The 18,912-nt window shown below is 33.3% G+C and overlaps 1 protein-coding gene across 1 annotated transcript in view; it reads left to right on the top strand.

The window, feature by feature from the left end:
• Nucleotides 1-18,912, top strand: part of LOC148845892 (beta-hexosaminidase 3-like) — a 59,161-nt gene that overhangs the window by 28,037 nt on the left and 12,212 nt on the right. Inside the window, exon 11 of the mRNA XM_088955144.1 lies at nucleotides 2,771-2,804. Within this exon, the coding sequence (XP_088811270.1) occupies nucleotides 2,771-2,804 (34 nt within the window). The remainder of the gene's footprint in view (nucleotides 1-2,770; nucleotides 2,805-18,912) is intronic.

Below are 18,912 nucleotides of genomic sequence, written 5' to 3'. Positions count from 1 at the left end.
TTTGATTATATACATAATAAATATTAGTATATATACACACACATACATTTTAGTTCTTCTATTATTTTTCAACGGTTACTAATTATGTCTGGATACTTTATTTAGCTCATTAAAGTATGGTTTTTATGCTTAAATAAATTAGTTATAACTTATAATCACATAAAACTCATTTTTATTGTTGTTAATATTTTTAATGATTTTTTTTATTTTCTAGTGTATTCATGTGTGTCTTGATTTTTCGCCTATACCTATATGTTTTCAAAGTGTATCTCGATACATCTCTTAAAATTACCTTTTCAATACACCTTGCGTTTTTTATACTTTGAACATTGATTAGTTCATAGGTAGGGTTGAGATCAGATCAGATTGCATATACCCTTTTGCTAAGATAACAACTTCCTATAATCATTAGTTAAAGCATGGTTTGATGGTAGTCCAACTCCTTCCACATGGTAGTGAGTGTAAAAAACCTTCCTAGTCATGTAGCTTTATGTTAGATTCTATTAGTGTTCTAACAGGTTTAGAGGCTAGTTTTCCTTTAAAACCTAGTTTTCCCATTTTTGTAACAAAATTCAAGGCATACCTATACTAGCTATGAAGAAAACCAGCTTCAAACTTTGCAACTTCTATATTCAAGAAATACCTTAGAGTACCTAGGACCTCTCAAACTCCTCTAGGAAGCATTTCTTAAAGGCTTATATCACTTCCATGGTATCACCAATAACAACAATACCATTTACATAAATGATTAAGGATAGTAGTAAACCTATTTGATCTATTGATGAATAATTGGAGGAATAGTTGTATGTCTTCTTTAGCTGCAGTTTTGGCCTTCTTATTCTAATACTTAATAAAAAATAAATATCATAAAGATGCAACATAATTGTGATGTCATGGTGACATCAACACTCCCTGATTTGCTACCAACTTATAATTTGATAATAATGTTGATATTGAGGAAGAAATCCAATAATAGTTACCCATCCTTTAAAGATAAAACAAAAGAATACATTCTTAGTGGGAGCATAAATATGACTGCAGAATTACACATATATAAGGCATCATTATACTTAAAATGGATAGTACCAATCTAGTCACCAAAATGCTTCTCTCTTATATATGGGACAAGTAAAGAGGATTGCACTCACTTATTTTTTGAATGCTAAACCGGTAAGTATGTCTAATATTTGTGTTTTGATAGTGCATCCTTCATAATCTCATCTTTGTGGGATCCATGGTTTTTGCATGGATCTTTTTCGTGTGTGTGCACATGTTTTGTAACACTTTTATATATCTATCAAAAAAAGGAATAAACTTTTTTCCGGCAAAATCATTGGTTGACTCATTCACTTGTAAGGGATGAGGAAAATAGAAATGAATTTTATTGGGGTTCCTAGCACAATGAATTAAGAGATTGTACAAACTATCAAGTAGGACTTCTTAACTCTTGTTCATGAAAAGAGTAGCACAGTGAGCTAGATTTTGTATCTTTTATTATCCTTTATTTTTGGGTAATCTAGGACACTAGTTTCTAGCTTGTTAATTTCAGATTTTTATTATCAATAAAGTTTTTAATTTGTTACTCATAAAAAGAAGTTTCTTCTTGACAAAATAGGGCAAATCCTCTATTTTTAAAGAACTTATTAATCCCAAAATCACATTTGATAGTGTTACCTCTAAAATCAATTTATAATTTTACAAAGTCATAATTGACTTGGTTGTTCTCCCTATAGGTCTTACTTAACACCTACAAACCTTGAATATGTATGCAAATATTAATCCATGGATACAGATTTTGAGCATGATTAAGACTGGATTAACTTAACTAAATATCCACAGTTACAAAGTAGTGACTCTACAAAATAGTTAATTTCATTATCTTTCTCCTTTTTTATGTCTCTGATGTTTTTCCTCCCAAGTAATAAAATAAGACAATTGGAATTCAACTAAATAACCCAAATTCCTCTTCTTGGTCTTTCAATGTCTTCAACAATTAAGGTTCCTTGTGTTCTCCATAAAAGCCAACTTAAAATGAAAATATTAGGAGCTCTTTGCTTTTATTTTATAATCAGTTTTTGGTGTTATAAAATGCATTCCATGCAATTATTCAGAAATAAACCAGCTTAGAAAAAGAAAAAGAACTAAAAGGAACCTCATTATTTTTTTTTTCTTACCTTTAACTTCTTGGGAGTATTTCTTGTTGTTACTTCTTGGTTTGCTTTCAAATTGTTTACTTTCATTTCTTTTTTAGGTATTTATTAATTCCCTTGTACATTTTCAATAGACAATAAAATTTAACTATTGTTTTTGGTTGGTTTGTATTGAGTTGTTGTTTCTTTCCTCTCTATTGCTTGGTGTAAAGGTAAAATCTCAAGCTAACAAGTGTGACAACATGGGTTCAAGTTGAGGGTGGAAATTTGGTGGAAAAGGCTAGGTCCATATCTAGTCCACCCCACCCAAGACCCTAGATAGTTGGAACCAACAATGGGTAATGGCCCTTATGAGAGCCAATAGGGAGAAAGGTGCATACAATGTCTTCAAATAAATGGCAACCTAACCTAAGTCATAAAACATGTCATAGAAGGTTGCAAATCCCATAGTCGATCCCAAAATGGAATGGTTGATTCTTGGTAGAAATTAGATTGTTTGTCCTCTTCTCTAGCATTACTCTTGCCCAAAGAATTTATTAGTTTTTGTTTGTCTTTCTTTATGCATTAGTTATAAGATAATGAGAATTCACTAGTAAATCATATTATGTAATTTGTTTCAGATTGCTGGGTGACAACTCCTCGTGTAGGAAGATGGTAACAATCTCAAAACATTTCTTTCTATCAACCTTTCCTTTTCATCTTTTCATAGTTCCACCTATAGAATTCAAAGTTCCATATGCTGGTTCACCATGTATCCTAGATAATGAGAAGAGGAATATGTTATGGAAATTATGGAAGGAAAACAATTTCTCTTCCACAATTGTAACATTGGTTTTACATTCCTCCTAAGACAATACTTTACATTGAAGATCCTTTTTTCTATGCACTTTTCTAATTTTCTAGGATACTATAAGCCCTAGTCCATTTTTCGGGAAGTCATTTACTTGGGTAAATGCACTTTCCTTGAGAAATACTTGCACGGGTAAACACACTTACTAGTGTTTTTTTGTTTCTCAGGAAAATTTAAACAATGACCATTTTATCCATGAAAGTGTTACTATTGAGGGGAGAATGTTGTCTCATGATGTATTAGCATTTTTCCCTATAGACAATAAAGTTATTTACCCAAGTAAGTAGAGGGTAATACTAACCTAGGTAATTGAGCTGCACGGAAATCATTCTTTTTTGTTGGACATATCACATAGGGGTGAGCATGGGCCAGTTCAATTTGGTTCCATGGTAGAACTTGGAACCTACCTTGTAGGGGTCAATTCTAGGTTTTTGGAACCAAAACCTACCTTGTGAAGGTTGGTTTTGGCCTTGGCAATTCTAGGATCTACCCATGGAACATATTCTTTCATTACTCTCCTTCTTAATAAAAAATGAAACATGTTCTTTAAAAACTTGATTTTCAATAAACACAAAATATAGTTTAAAACTTTTATAATCTTTACTAATTAAATTGAAGAATTAATATGTAGATTATCATAGTATATTAATACATGGTTCAAAATTGTCATTATAATTTAAACTTTGTAAATATTACCTTTTACATTATTTATTATACACAAAAATATTAAAATGAAAACAATTTATACAATTAGTTTAGTAACTCAATGCTCAAGAGAAACCATGGATTTTGTAACCATGAGTTCTTGGATTCAAATCTTCACATCCTTAAAAATATTTTTGGGGTTTATTTCAAAGCAAATTCAGTTCCAAGGCTTGTTTCACCAAGACCAACCAAGGCCAGTTCATCGAGTCAATTTGAATAGGATAAACCCCTAGACCCTGGAACCGACCTAGATGGGGGTTGATTGAAAGAATTTGGACCCGAACCCTACCATGTACAAATTGGATAGGATCGATTCAAGGCTAGATCCGAGTAGAACCTATCCATTTGCTCACCCCTGAACCACGAAGACTAAAACACAAATGTGGTGTCAACTCTCATGTTGATCAACTTACCTGCCCTCATTAAAAATAAACAAGGCATAAATGGAAGCTCTACAATACCAAATGATTGTCAAAAGTAATCTTTAGACAAAAGATAAATAGATCAAGAGTCTAATATTGGTTAAGTTTTTAAAATAAATTAAGAGATCAAATCATGATAAGTTTTTAACTAGAATCCTATTTGATTAATATGGAGATAAAACATAGACTATGTTTCTATTTGTTGTCAGAATTGATTTGGGTTCATATTGATTTGATCAAATTTAGACTTGACCCTTACACCATCATATCAGTGGGTTTTTTTATGTACATATTTTTCATTATATCCAATGTTTTAAAAAACATATGAGGATTATACTTTGACGCTTTAGGTCAGGGCTTAACCTTGAGTCTCATACTTGTAAGTGTAAAACACATTTCTCGAAGATTAGAAAGCTTTAATGTGTGTATGTATATGCATCTATCTATGATTCGACATATTTAAAACAATTTTGAGGTATTATTTACTTTAAAAGCCTTTTAATTAATAGTTATTAAGTCATTTCCAAAAATATAGGATATACTTATCTAAACTTCTTACACTCTTATAATGCTTGTTTGCATTATCATTTATTTGTTCATTAAATTCTATTTTCATGCAAAAATTCACTTCTCCTTTGCATATATTTAGGCCCAATTTTCTTTATTTAATTTAATCTTTTGTTAAGAAGTGATAATTGATGAAGCTTAAGGTTTATGCCCACAATCTAAAGGTCGAGCGTTTGCATACAATCTTCTACTCTTTTTAAACACTAATATAATTGTAATGTTAATTTTTAGAAAGCAAACTAATATATTTAACTTCCCAAAAAATCATTATACAATGTTAACAGAAGTCATACAGGAAGGACTCCTCCATACTTCACCTGCAACATTGTTTTAATTATTTGAGCAACTACATATGTTGCTCTATTTTCTTCACATTTCACAATTTGGAAAGAAGAGTTCCTAAAATTCTTAATATTATCTATTAACAAAATATTGCCAAAGAATATGAGGGGATTCATCCTTAATAGCTTTGGTTGTTGTTTTATACCCTGACTCAAAGATAACCTTCTCCAAATTTGAAACTTTTTTCCAATTTAATAGCAGCCAAAAGATCCCATAGCTTAGTTTCAATGATATTGCTAAAAATAAAATACACACCTGAAAAAAGAAAGTCATTGGTTCTTTGTAGTCAACCAAAAAGTACCCTAACTAGGTAGGAGATATGATTCTTGTCACAACTAATTTTGACATAACCATTTAGTGGTGGACTCCACTAAATAAGAAAACATCCTACATCATAATCAATTTGGTTAGTGAAAGATGATCTTCTAGTGATCATATTGTGAAAAATTCCCAACAAAAGAATGATGAAAATTCAGGATTTTTGTTCTATATCTAACGATGAAATTGCACAACTATGAGAAAACAGAATTTTCTCTTTGATCGTTTGGGTCTATTAGACCATGAAAAGATCGAACCTTGTAATTGGGAAAGTTTCATACCTGATATTAGATGTCTACAAATGCAGGGATCAAAGTAGTAGTTCACATCCAAGATTTTGCACTCCCAAAACACTACAAGTGGAAGATAGTGCAACATGATCCTTTGTAGTGAGTAGTCGATCTCCTAGAAGTTCTAGCAATGTGTGCTTCCACCAAGTAACGATTTGGGTGAATTTTCTCACTCAAAACTACTCTAGAAAAGCACTCTAATGATGGAACTCAAGGTCTGGTCAAATGTAGTTCAAAACCCTAGAAATCTCTCTCAAATCTTGATGGGTGAATTCAGATAGTAGGAGGTGATTTTGTGTCAATCGATTTGAGTGAGTTATCTCACTCAAAACCTCTCTGGAAAAACACTCTAATGGTGGAACACAAGGTCTGGTTAAATGTAGTTCAAAACCCTAGAAATCCCTCTCAAATGGGTGAATTTAGCTAGTAGGAGTTGATTTTGTGTCAATCGATTTCCTCTAGTTGAGTGTCTATTTATAGCCTTGGTTGGATTGTGAAGATCTGTTTCCTTAGCTAATAATGTTTCCTAAGATAATTAGAAAATATTTTGAGACAATCTTACTCTCCTAATTCATTTTCTAGTTAAGCATCATAGTCAAACTTATAACTAGCTTAGACTTTCTAGTTACTAGTTTGACTATGAATAATTTCTTAAGAAGACTCACAACCAAATTAGAATGTTCATTAATCCTGGAAATAGGGGTGGGTTTGAGCTGAGCTGAACTGAATACTTGGCTATTCGAGCTTGGCTTTCTGAAACTGTGTTAGGCTCAAGCTCGATTCAAGCTAGAGACTTGAGCTTGGCTTGGTTCAAAGTACATGAGTTCAAGCTTGGCTCGGCTCAAGCTCGACTACAAGCAAAGTTTTTTCTAAAAAATAAGAATTATATATATAAACAATTTTTTATTTTACATACAAAAAATTAAGAATTATAAAAATTATTTACTAGTATACATAAAAAATAAAAATATTATATATAAAATATTATTATATAATAAAAATTATTTATTATATGTATATGTATGTATACAATAAAAATTATTTATTTATTATACTAGGCTCGTGAGCCTCACGAGTTGAGCTTTACTAGGCTCGAGCTCGACTCGAAGCTCAATTTAAACTGAGTCGAGCCTAGCTCGAATAGCTCGTGAGAAGCTTGGCTTGTGGCCACCCCTGCCTGAAAACCTTTTTAAAGAGGGAGGAATCATCTTGTGTGGCATGGGGCCTACTACTAATGTGTATAACCAACTTAGGTCCCTATAAGCGCATACTAAGACTAGTAGGGCCGACCACTTAAATAAGCTAGCCTACATGTCAAATCATCTATAACTATTATGGGCTTTAATGATCTGGCCCATTAAGTGTATAAACGCTGAAGTCACTTGAGAGGTTACCATCCTAAAGGCCCAAGATTAATTAGTTTAGCTCATTATGTGATTATTAGCTTAAATTAGTCCAACATATTGCTTGCATCCAATTTCTCGGCTAGCTATCAGCACTCAACACTTCTACGGGAAAGGACTTTTTCCCTCCAAGTATTTATGATACATTGTCTATATTCCACCTCTGGTGAACCCTAATACACAATTCAAGTAGTCCTACTATCATAGATTCAAGCTTCCATCATAGGAAGTTGTATAGACTATTCTCTATGTCTAATATGATAGCAGATCCTATTACATTAATCATCGCCTAATTCACCATTCTTAAAAACCTCAACATACCCAAATATTTGACCCTACAAGGATCTCACTAATTGGCGTTTCAAGTCTATGAATTAATGTAACATCTACTTATTCCACCTATCACAAAGTTTAGAAACATATTGGATTTGGTCTAGTTCCATGTTTCTTGTAAACGCGCACCCTCACACCTTAAGTCACAACCCAAGTAATCGAGACCCATTGCTCCACTACTTGGACAATATGAGAATGTCAACCATGCCAAGATAAACTCCTCCTTTTTCATCCACTAGTTGTGAATATTTAAGTCCATATTATGATACATATGTGGTTTCATACATAATACTAATATAAATTGAGGAGTGATTAGCAAAGCACTCACATGACACAAGATGTGAATGATTTTTTATTCATAATAAAGTCGTGTACAGTACATCAATTGGAGTAGTTAAGGGCATAAACTATACAAAAACTCTTACTTGCACTTAGGTCCAACCTGATATAATCCATAGTCCTATGCTGTCCACATGTTTTTCATATACCTTTTGCATAAAGTATCATGGAATCTACCATTAACCTTTAATTACTACTCTTCCAACTAACCGCCCCTAAGTCTAACAAGAAGATGAATCCTAATGAAGACTTTCTATCATTTGGGTCTAATTGGAAGTCAACATCCATATAACCAACTAGCTTTAGTGAACTTCCTTAAAAGATAAGGCAATAACTTTTTGTTCTTTGATGGTATTTGAGTGTGTTCTTTATAGCAATCCAATAATCGGTTCCTGGATTTGATTGGTATCTACTTAATACACTTACTATTTGTTCTATGTTAGGTCTAATACACAACATTGCATACATGAGTTTCCCTACAACTAAGCCATAGGATATGATCCTCATGTCCTTTACTTCCTTGAGAGTCTTGGGAGTCATGCCCGTTATTAGAGTGACCACATGTCAGAAAGGTACAAAACCCTTATTGGAGTCTTGCATGTTGAACCTCTTAATAATCATATCAATGTAAGTAGCTTGGGATAATCTAATGATCTACTTTGCTCTATCTCTATATAGATGAAGTCCTAATATGTAGGATGCTTCTCCAAAATCTTTTATGGAGATCTACTATGAAAGCCATACTCTCATTATTAACAACATTTCTACATCATTCCTAATAAGAAAAATGTCATTTATGTATAGTACTAAGAATACAACTTTGTCTCACTGTTTTCTTATGAACACATGGTTCATCCAAATTTTGCTCAAAGTCAATCTTTAACTGTTGAGTCAAAAATGGATGTTCCAACTCTTAGAAACTTGTTTTAGTTCATATATTGAATTATTCAACTTGTACACCATATGTTTCTAACATTTAGCAACACACCCTTAGGGTTGTTGTCTATAGATATATTCAGTATGATCTTCATTCAAGAATGTTATTTTGACATCCATTAGCTAAATTTTATAGTTAAATTGTGTATTTGTAGCCAATAGTATTATAATTTACTCTAACATATCCATGAGTGAAAAGATTCCTCATAATATTTTAATTTCCATGAGTGAAAAGGTCTCAACTTTACCATCAAGGTATGCATCCTCTTGAAGATCCATTTCCAACTTATTGCTTTATAAATGAAAATTTTGGGGTATAAACAATAACATAACCCATTCATTTGAAACTCCTTTTCTTCTTCTCTTCTCTTCTCCTTCTTTTACTTTTTTCTTCTTCCTTCTTTCTTCATCTTCTTCATTTATTTTTCATTCTCACAACTCAATCTATGCCTATCCTATTGCCTAAATTTTGGATTTATTAAATTCTTTATAAACAAAGTAACTTGATTTACATTTGGATGTCAAATAGGAGCATAATAATTATCACCATTTCATATCCAAGACATATTCTACATGTTCAAATAAAACCTTTTAAGAATTTGTCAACTAAATGGGTGAAAATAAAGACATAAAAGGTCAAATATGGTCAAATAGAGTTTTTTTAACACCATTTAACTACATTTGGTAAGCACAACCTTATTCGACCTTTTCGGATCATAAAGTCAAAAACTTGGGATAATAAAAATGAGTCCAAAGCTCATTCTTTTAAGTTATTTGGTAATAGTGTTAACCTAGTTTTTCTATACAAATTTTCCCCAACCAATTCTTCCAAATTACTACTATAAGAGCACGTGCTAAGAATTAACCATATATGATATGTGGTATTTGGTTTTAATTTTTATGACCTGCCTAGAACCCAAGGCAAGTATCTACTTTATAAAATATAAATGACATTACCCCTTAATACCGTGCAACATTAATGAAACCCTATCTTTCTCAACCATTGTCGTTGCATTCTCACCCACACAACATCATCAACCAACATATTTAGCAATAAATTATTAAGGTCATGGATTACAATAAAAAAAAAAGTATAGTTTTCTTAACCTTCATTGTGCTAACCCAAAAAATCCAACCACATCTCTCCATGAAATATAATACAAAACCTCAATTCTTTTCATCCCTCTATTTCTATCATCTACTATAGAGATCTTTCTTCTTGATTTTAGTCTTTTTTTCATTAAATTTCTACTATTCACATATCAAACTTGTAAATAGAAATCATGAATGTTGTAAAAATATTCTTAAACCTTTCAATTGGTTTAGATTGATCTTATTGGTATGAAGTGATCCTACTTTCTTTTTGTTGGTCAATTATATTTGCAATATGGTTTTGTTTTTTTTTCCTAGTCTTTTTTTTTTTATTATTTGGAAGACATTTTTTTGGGGTATCATGGAAGGGATTGGTTTGTGCATCTAAAATGTATTTTGCATTATCTTTTATTATCTTGAAAGCTTTGTGTAGTTAGTTATTTTATGGGTTGTGAAAGATTGATGAAGTTGGAAGATTTTGGTCTATTATGTTATCATGTTATGGATGAGATTTCTCTTTCTTCATTCATAAATGTTAAATGTCATTGTTTTCTCCATTATTTTTTTGTTGGGGAATTCCACCATTACCTCACTTTTCATACCAACTAGAAAATATGCACATGGCAATTTTAGAAGATGATAATGATAGTAATAATGTATCCAATTTTTAATCATTATTTACATTTCTGTGTATAAAAATTATTCTTATTTATCACTCTTATTTTTTGTTTAATATTGTGAGGGTGAAAAATATATAAAAGATACATGTTGGGTCTTTCATCTTCATCTAATAACTAAGGCCCAATACTAATACAAATAAAAAATAAACAAGACAACTAATAGCTCACAAGTATTGTTCACTTCTCACAACAAATATGATGATCATCAATATATAATATTAGAGATATACTCAAATATTTTATACAAAATTTATTTATTTTTTTTTTTGGTTATTATTTATTTATTCTTATTATTTAAATATGGCATCATGGATTGACTCATTCGGTCTAGATGGTTGAATTGCTTACCCGCCACATTGTCAAAAGAAAAATTCAATTTTTGGGTTAGTTTAGAGAAAATATGGGTTTTATATTGTTAAAAGTATTGGATATGATCTAATTAGTAGAATTTAGTGGTAAAAATACCTAAATATAAGATTTAATGAAATAAATGTGAGTTAATACCTTAAACATAAGACTTTGTAAGAGGGAATTAAATAAGATAAAAATTAGTAGTTCAAATTACATTTTAAAATCACACAAATAGATAAAGGAACTAAATTCAAAAAATAAGGGTATTTTATTCAAAAAAATGACAAGCTTATTCATACTTTTAATAGTAGTATAGATGGATATAGATGTTTTCAATTTTCTACACTTATTTTATATTTTTTTGTTTAATATGATGAATATATAATATTAGAGATGTGACCAAATGTTTTATACAAAATTTATGTATCTTTTCATTTTTTATGTTTTAGTCCTTTTTTAAATTTTTATTATTTAATTATGACATCAAACATTGCCACATTTGACTGAAAAGGTTGAATTGTTGACCTAACACTAAATAGGATAACAATTTCATTTTTTAGTTGATTTTAAATTATGTATTTCATTCTATTTTCAATGAAAAGAATTCTTATTTATCACACTTATTCAAAAACATAACCAATTATTTTATACATTTTTATTTTTGTGTTTATTTCTATGTTTAAAATTTTATTATTTAGCTATGACATGCCCATTTGACCTAGAATTGGAATCAAAATCACCTATCCCCCCCCATCTATTTGGTTAAAATGGGAACTAAAATCAAATTCCATAAGATATGCATGAGCCCCAAGGGGGTGGCCAGAATGGCCATTCCCTCAAAAGTGGGAATGCAATTCTACTAGGAATGCAATTTTGAATCCCATTCCACCCAACCAAAGAGCTAGAATCAATAAATGGGCCATTCTAATTCCAATTCTAAACCCCTATTCCCACAAACCAAGTAGACCCTTAGTATTATAGTTATACCCAGAACAAAAAAAGAAGAAAGACCTCTAATAGAACATAATTCGATCAAGCCATTAATGGGTACCCATGGAGAGATTAAGACATAGCTCATTACCCCATTCTATTATCATGTATACAAACATGATGTATATGAATAAATGTATGTATGCATGGTGTATGTGTGTAAATTATTTTATGTGCATATAAAAAAGTGTTCTTGTAGTGGGACTTGCCACATGGATACCACCTAGATAGTGTGAAGTTTAGGATTTTATCACCTAAATGCAAATATAGGATGAAAATTGGCCATAAGAGAACACTTCTACTTGTTTGATGGTTGTGTCATAAGTAGAAAAGAAAAGAAAAACAATAATCTAATATGATAACAGTGAGAAAGAAGAGAGAGAGAGAGATCTTAGTGAGAAGAGAAAAAGAGAAGGAGAAGAGATGGGGAGAAGCCAATAATGATCTTTGGCCACCCCACTCATTATCTCATATACTCATAAAAAAGATTAATTACAAAGACTAAAATTCCCTTAATGGGGCAGCTACTATTCATAATACAAAAAAATATGCTCCAAAAAACCAACATAAACTAATGGGCTTTAAGCCCAATAACATCAACTAATGAGTTGGGAGTAGATGTCACACATTCCCAACTCCTTTTGTGAGAACATCAGCTAGTTGTAACTTAATTGCAACATATAGTAGGCATACTTTTCCTCCAGATGTCACCCTTTCTCTTATGAAATGTTTGTCCACCGATATATACTTGGTTCTACCATCCTAAATCGGGTTATGAGCAATGTCAATTGCTACTTGATTATCATAGTATAATATCATAAGTTCTTCTGCATCAACTCCAATCTTTCCTAAGAAAGACCAATCCCAAAGAAACTCTGAAACATCATGTGACATAGTTGCATATTTAGTTTTTGCACTTGACTTAACTACAAATAGTTGCTTCTTACTCTTCCATGAAATTATGTTACCTCTAACATGACTGCACACTCATGATGTAGATCTCCTGTCATCTAGGCATCCTATCGAATCAACATCTATGTAAGTTTCCATCTTCAAATGCCCATGGTCAACAAATAATATCCCTCTACCTGGAAGTCCTTTTAGGTAGGCAAGAATCATGTCAATGGCCTCCCAATGTTTAACTCATGGGGCATGCATGTATTTACTTACCACACTAACATCATAGGAAATATTTTGTCATGTCAGAACAAGTATAACAAACGGCCCACCAATCTTGATACCTCCCAACATCCTCTACTAGCTTACCATCAAAAGCATTAATTCCGTGATTTTACTCAATGGGTATATCAACTGGTTTAACCCCAAGTTTTCATGTCTCCTATAGTAGTCTAACACATACTTTTTCTAGTAATGAAGATCCCATATTTGGACCTTGTCACTCAATGCCTAAAAATACTTAAGCTCCCCAAGATCCTTAATCTCAAACTCCTAATGTAAGGTTTTCTTTAATACATCAATCTCAGTCAAGTCATTTTATGTGGTTACAATGTCATCCACATAAACTAAAAATACTAACACCAATGATCCCATTCTCTATATTAACAAAGTATGAGCATACTGGATTTGATGAGTATAGCCAAACACAATCAATGCACTCCTAAACCTATTAAACCAAGTTGTAGATGATTTTTAAACTATGTAAAGACTTCTTCAATCTATATACCTTTCTTTTAGTCACATCACTATAAAAACCAATTAGGAAGTCCATGTACACCTTCCACAAATCTCCATTAAGAAAAGCATTCTTCACATCAAGTTGGAAAAGGGCCAAGAGTATGTAGTGTGAACTCTGCGAAGCTCATCGTCGGCTTAAAAAGATGGAGTCACCACCCATTTTTAGAGGAAATTGGTCCTCATTTTCAGATTTGAAAAATTCAATTTAAGTCTTCAATAGTAACTCCATTCTCCATGGAAAAGCCACACAACCGAGAGATTTCAGGTCCTAAGGATTGGGAGAGGGAAGGTATTAGGCACCTCTCTCTCCAAGCTGTTGTAGCAGCCCACTATAGGAGTTATTCGGGCTTAATTTCTTTCATTGAAAAACAGAAATGTTTGCAAGAATTTCTTAAATCTGGAGGAATATGCTTTCAACCTCTCCTAAGACCAATTTTGAGGTGATGTTATCGAGTCTTAGGTACTAATTTCTCTAAGACCCCCATCTCTCTACTTCTATTCTCAATCAAGAAGAAATTGCAAATGATGGTTCTCCAACATTTCAGAACCTCAAGCGACCCAGAAAAACTAAAAAAATAAACAAAGATTACCAAATCAGGTTTAAAAGTTAAAATGAAATACCTACCCTTCGTATGTACCTTAATGGGAGTTTTCCAGCAGTGGGAACAAGTTCAAAGAAGCTTGAATGAGATACTGGGATGGATTGTACACTTTTTGGTTTCAAATCTCATAGCAAAAAATAGATGGGCAGATTTGGAGTTTGATCTACAAGGACTTTGAGATTACAGAGGTTGAAAAAAATGTTCTTTTTTTTCTCTTCTTCTCTTTAGATCTCTCTCTTTCTCATGTTCCCCCACTTTCTTTTTTCCTCTTTTCCTCTCTCTCTCTCTCTCTCTCTCTCTCTCTTTGGGGGCCTCTCTCTTCCCCCCTAGGGCCTCAAATTAGATCAGTATTTATAGAAAAAGGAAAAGGGGTCAGGTCTGAATTCGCTCAGTTATAGTTTTTGGGATTCAACAGAGGTTTTTCACAAAAATAAGCAAAGATTCTTCAAAGAAATGGATATTCCATCAAGCTTTCCTATTTGGTAAAACATTTTCTTTTATTTGGGGAAGATTTTCATGGGTTTTGTGCGTTTAATGGGAGCTTGGGGCATGCCTATCATGGCAGTCTCGTATTTGGGGCTATCAAAGGCAAAAAAATGTAAATTTGATGAGCTTTTAAATGTTATTTTATCTTTTCTTGGTTTTAAGTAGGTATATCTTGGGGTTTGGGGGCTTTTTGGGTTTATTAGGCTTATTTTCATTGGTCCAAGTGTTCTAATGAGTCAAGAATGGGTCTGACATCAGTCATCACCCTTTTGAGGCTACAAGTTGGATGGATGACATGGCAATTTAATCTTGTAAGTTGAAATGGTATATTTCTAATTTAATGGTCAAACGAATGAATCTGATCATGAAATTTGGTGTGTTGGGGTTTTTTGGGTCTCTAAACATAGTGGTGAGGTCTGATCGGACAAATAGAGTCAGGATACTTGAGATCTATGGATGACAAGTTCGGATTCATAAGATTTGTTGAAATAGAACATTTGTTTGATGAATGGTCAAATAGGAAAATTTTAGGATGAAATTTGGTGGGCATGCATTTTTTATCATCCAAAATTTGATGGAAATTATGGATCTTTGATCAGATCTGTATATTGACTGATCTAGTTCAGATCATGGTCTTAGCTTATGATTTTCCAATTAATGAGATGGTTCGAAATGGAATCTTACTTTTTCAATGGTCAAATGGAGGTGTTTGGCCACGAAATTTGACGTACAGGGGTTTTTTGGGGTCTCCAAACACAACGGTAAGGTCTAATTGGTCCTATGAAGTTGGGATGATGGATGGTAAGCTCTAATTAAAGAGATTTACTGAAATAGGATTTACGCTTGATGAGGGTCAGACAGGGGAATTTTGAGCTACAATTTGGTAAGTAGGCATGGATTAGGGTGAGGAGTCAAGTGGATGGTTCTGATCTGAGAAAGATATAGTCAATCTTGGCAATCGTTTAGAGCCATCAAAATGGGATATTGGTGTTTTTGCAGTTGATCATTATAGATTTGTGGTGGGACTCGCTAGTTGTTTGTTTCCTAGTGCTCTTGGGGTGTTGGATTTGATTTTGGAGGAGTTGGAATTTGAATATCGCATAGATCGGGGACATTAGAAATTAAGTTGGCATGATGAATAGTGGATATTTGCATTTTAGTCATGAAAATTGATGTGTAACTAAGTTATAGTTTTCTAAGTCTAGGGATGATGTCTGATCGGACATTTATATTGATCTCAAGGTTCTTATTTGTCCCATGGATTGTGTCAAAGGAGGGAATTTCGGGTTTTGGAAAGTCTCAAGTTGATCTGGTTGTGTTTCCAAGTTTATGGGGTCTAAGAAGAAGGTACGAAGAGGTAGGGTGAGGGGACCGAGCAAAAATTGGGTGCTAACAAGCAATTGTTAGAGATAAGTGGATCCAAATTGAACTCATCTTGGTTATTGGTGCCAAAGTCTCCAAGTAGTCTCTACCCTATAAGTTTGAGTGTACCCTTTTGCTACTAGCCATGCCTTGTACCTTTCTATGCTTCCATTAGCCCTGTATAAACTCATCTACAACCAACTATCTCCTTCTCATCAAGTAAATCAACAATTTTCCATGTCCGATTTTTAAACAATGCTTCCATTTCTTCTAGCATAGTTGCCTTCTACTCAGTTTTGATAAGAGCCTCACTAATAGACTTGGGTATAGACATAGAGTTAAGAGAAGAAAGGAAGGCTTGTTAGGAGGGAGATAACCCAATATATGAAAGATGATATTGATATGGGATACAATAGGATATAGATTTCTCTTCCCCTTTTGGAGTACAATAGGAAGTTCTAAGTCATTTGCATTGGTGTTAGGAACAGGAGTGGTAGTATTAACAGAAACTAAAGCATCAGATGGAGCAATTGATATACCTAGGTCTTTGTTAGTCGAACTTGGAATCTCAAATGAACTGATGGGAAGTGGCATAGGTTCCTGTGTTGTGGAATCAACCTCCTTGTGTTGTCGTAGGCACTATCATGTAAAAATTTGAGAAGCAAGACATAATGGAGCAAGAAAAGTAGGTGGAATAGGTGGGTCAAACACTAGAGTAAGCAAAGGAGCTAGAACAAGAAGTGGTGTGGGTTGCTTATTTTCTCTGGTAAAACACTCCCCCTGAGAAAGACTCTATAAAAAGAAAGGTGTGAACTCAAAAAAATGACACCCATGGTGACATACCGGCTCCCTAACACTGTATCAATATAACAATACCCCTTTTGACTTCCTACACACCCAAGGAATACACACTTATTTGCTTTAAGGTCCAGCTTTGAGTGGTGAGGACCAAGGATATAGACAAAACATACACCCTTGAACACCCTAAATGGAACATGAATCATCCCCCCCTTAGGAAAAAGAAGGCAAAATGGAGTAGTGTATCCAAGAACACAAGAGGGTACCTGATTAAGTAAGAAGACTACTATGAGAACTGCATAACCCCAAAATCGAAATGGAATTATGGAGTTCACCGTCATACTTCTTTCCACTTCCATAATATGTTTGTTCTTTCTTTATACCACCATTTTCTTATGGACTATATGTGCAACTGCTCTGATAGACTACTCCATGTTTTAATAAATATGATGCCAAGTTTTTCTCAAAGTATTCCCTAGCATTATCTAATTTGAACACCTTCACCTACACTCTAAACTACGTTAACATCATTTAATGGAATTGTTGTACCAAAGAAGGTACCCCATTACAAGATCTCATCAAGTATACCCAAGAATTCCATGAATAGTCATCCACAAATAGAAGAAAATAATGGTAGCCACCCATAGAAGGAACATGATTTGGTCCCCAAACATCAGCATGGATAATGTCAATAACTAAAGAACATCTTTTATTACTTACCTTAAATGAATGTCTACAATGCTTTCCAAGTTGATAACCCTCACACCTCAAACTGGACAACTTGACAGATTCACAGTTTTGGAAACAAAAAAACACAAAGACCCAAAAGACAAATTCTCTAACTGATTATGCAAAAGCATAATCTAACCCATTGACTCTGACCCATTGCTCTTACTACTAACATGATGGATCTGATGACTAGGAAGAATATCAATAAGGTAGACTCTATTCACCTCAAGCAAACACTCCCAATTGTCCTCTTTGACTCCAAATCCTATAAAGCACAACGGCTAGGAGAAAAAATTACTAAACGATTCAATTTTTTGTCAAATTGCTCAAGAACAAAAAGCTAGTATTCAATCTAGGAACACGTAGTACAGAAGGTAAGGTAATAGTATCAGTTATAGGAATGGAAATGGGGCAAGGCCGAGCCGGGTTTTGTCTGCCCCATACCCGACCTCGAATTCAACTCTTTTCCCCACACCCACCCCGAACCCCGATGGGGATAAAAATCCTAACTCCATCATAGTCCTTGCAGGGAACGAGGATCCTCGACTTTGCCCTGCCTACCCGGCAATTCTTACTTGTATACATATTTTTTTTTTTAAATCTACCTAGAACTATTTTATATTATGTAATATAATATAGTACAATATAATATATAATACAGAAATATAAACAATATAATATAATATAATATAAATATATGTTAGCATATATTAATAATTATATATATTATGTTATATAATATAGTCGGGGCAGGGTCAGGGTTGGGGTTGGGGCAGGGTGGACAAATACCATCCCTGCCCCGTCCCTGACCCTAAAGTTTTGGGTTTTCCCTGAACCCCGACTAGTGGTCAAAAAAACCAATGGGGTCCCATGGGTACAGGTCAAATTGCCATCTCTAATTAGTTATTTTGATAGACCCCTTCCCAACAATGAGAACATGGCAACCAGTAGTTGTAGAGACCCTATGTCTACTAGAATAGAGGTGGTATGAGGAGAAGATGGTGGAAATATTAGTCATATGTTCTAAGGCCCCTTAGTCTATAATTTAAGGAGGTCCCCTATACTTGTAGTGGAGGCATAATTTGTAGTGCCATATGAACTATCTATATGTGCAAATGAAGTAAAATGACTAGCTTTTAGGCTACTTGCACCTTGTTGTACACCCTGTGAAGAGCTAAAACTAGTTGTATATCACTGATTCAGAAACAGACCATATCTCTCTGATTCAGCCCTAACTAACTCTAAAGAAGCTATAATAGGTGGCCCAAATAAATCACCAATCATTGCCATATTAGCATTCCCTTTCTTGTTTCTGAGCTAACTTGGTACAAGGTGTGGTTGAAGCTTCCAACAGGTATTTTTAATATGCTTAGGCTTCTTACAATAGTCACAAATCAAGTCCTTATTGTCCTCTTCCCTAGCATCATACCACCTTTTCCCCACCTGGCTTAGGTTTCACTATACTAACCATG

Source organism: Nelumbo lutea, chromosome 7 (genome assembly GCF_056320005.1).
Source record: "Nelumbo lutea isolate HS-2025 chromosome 7, American lotus-T2T, whole genome shotgun sequence".
Classification (NCBI taxonomy): Eukaryota; Viridiplantae; Streptophyta; class Magnoliopsida; order Proteales; family Nelumbonaceae; genus Nelumbo; species Nelumbo lutea.
The sequence above is the reverse complement of the archived record's forward strand: the minus strand, read 5'-3'. Positions and strand labels throughout refer to the sequence as shown.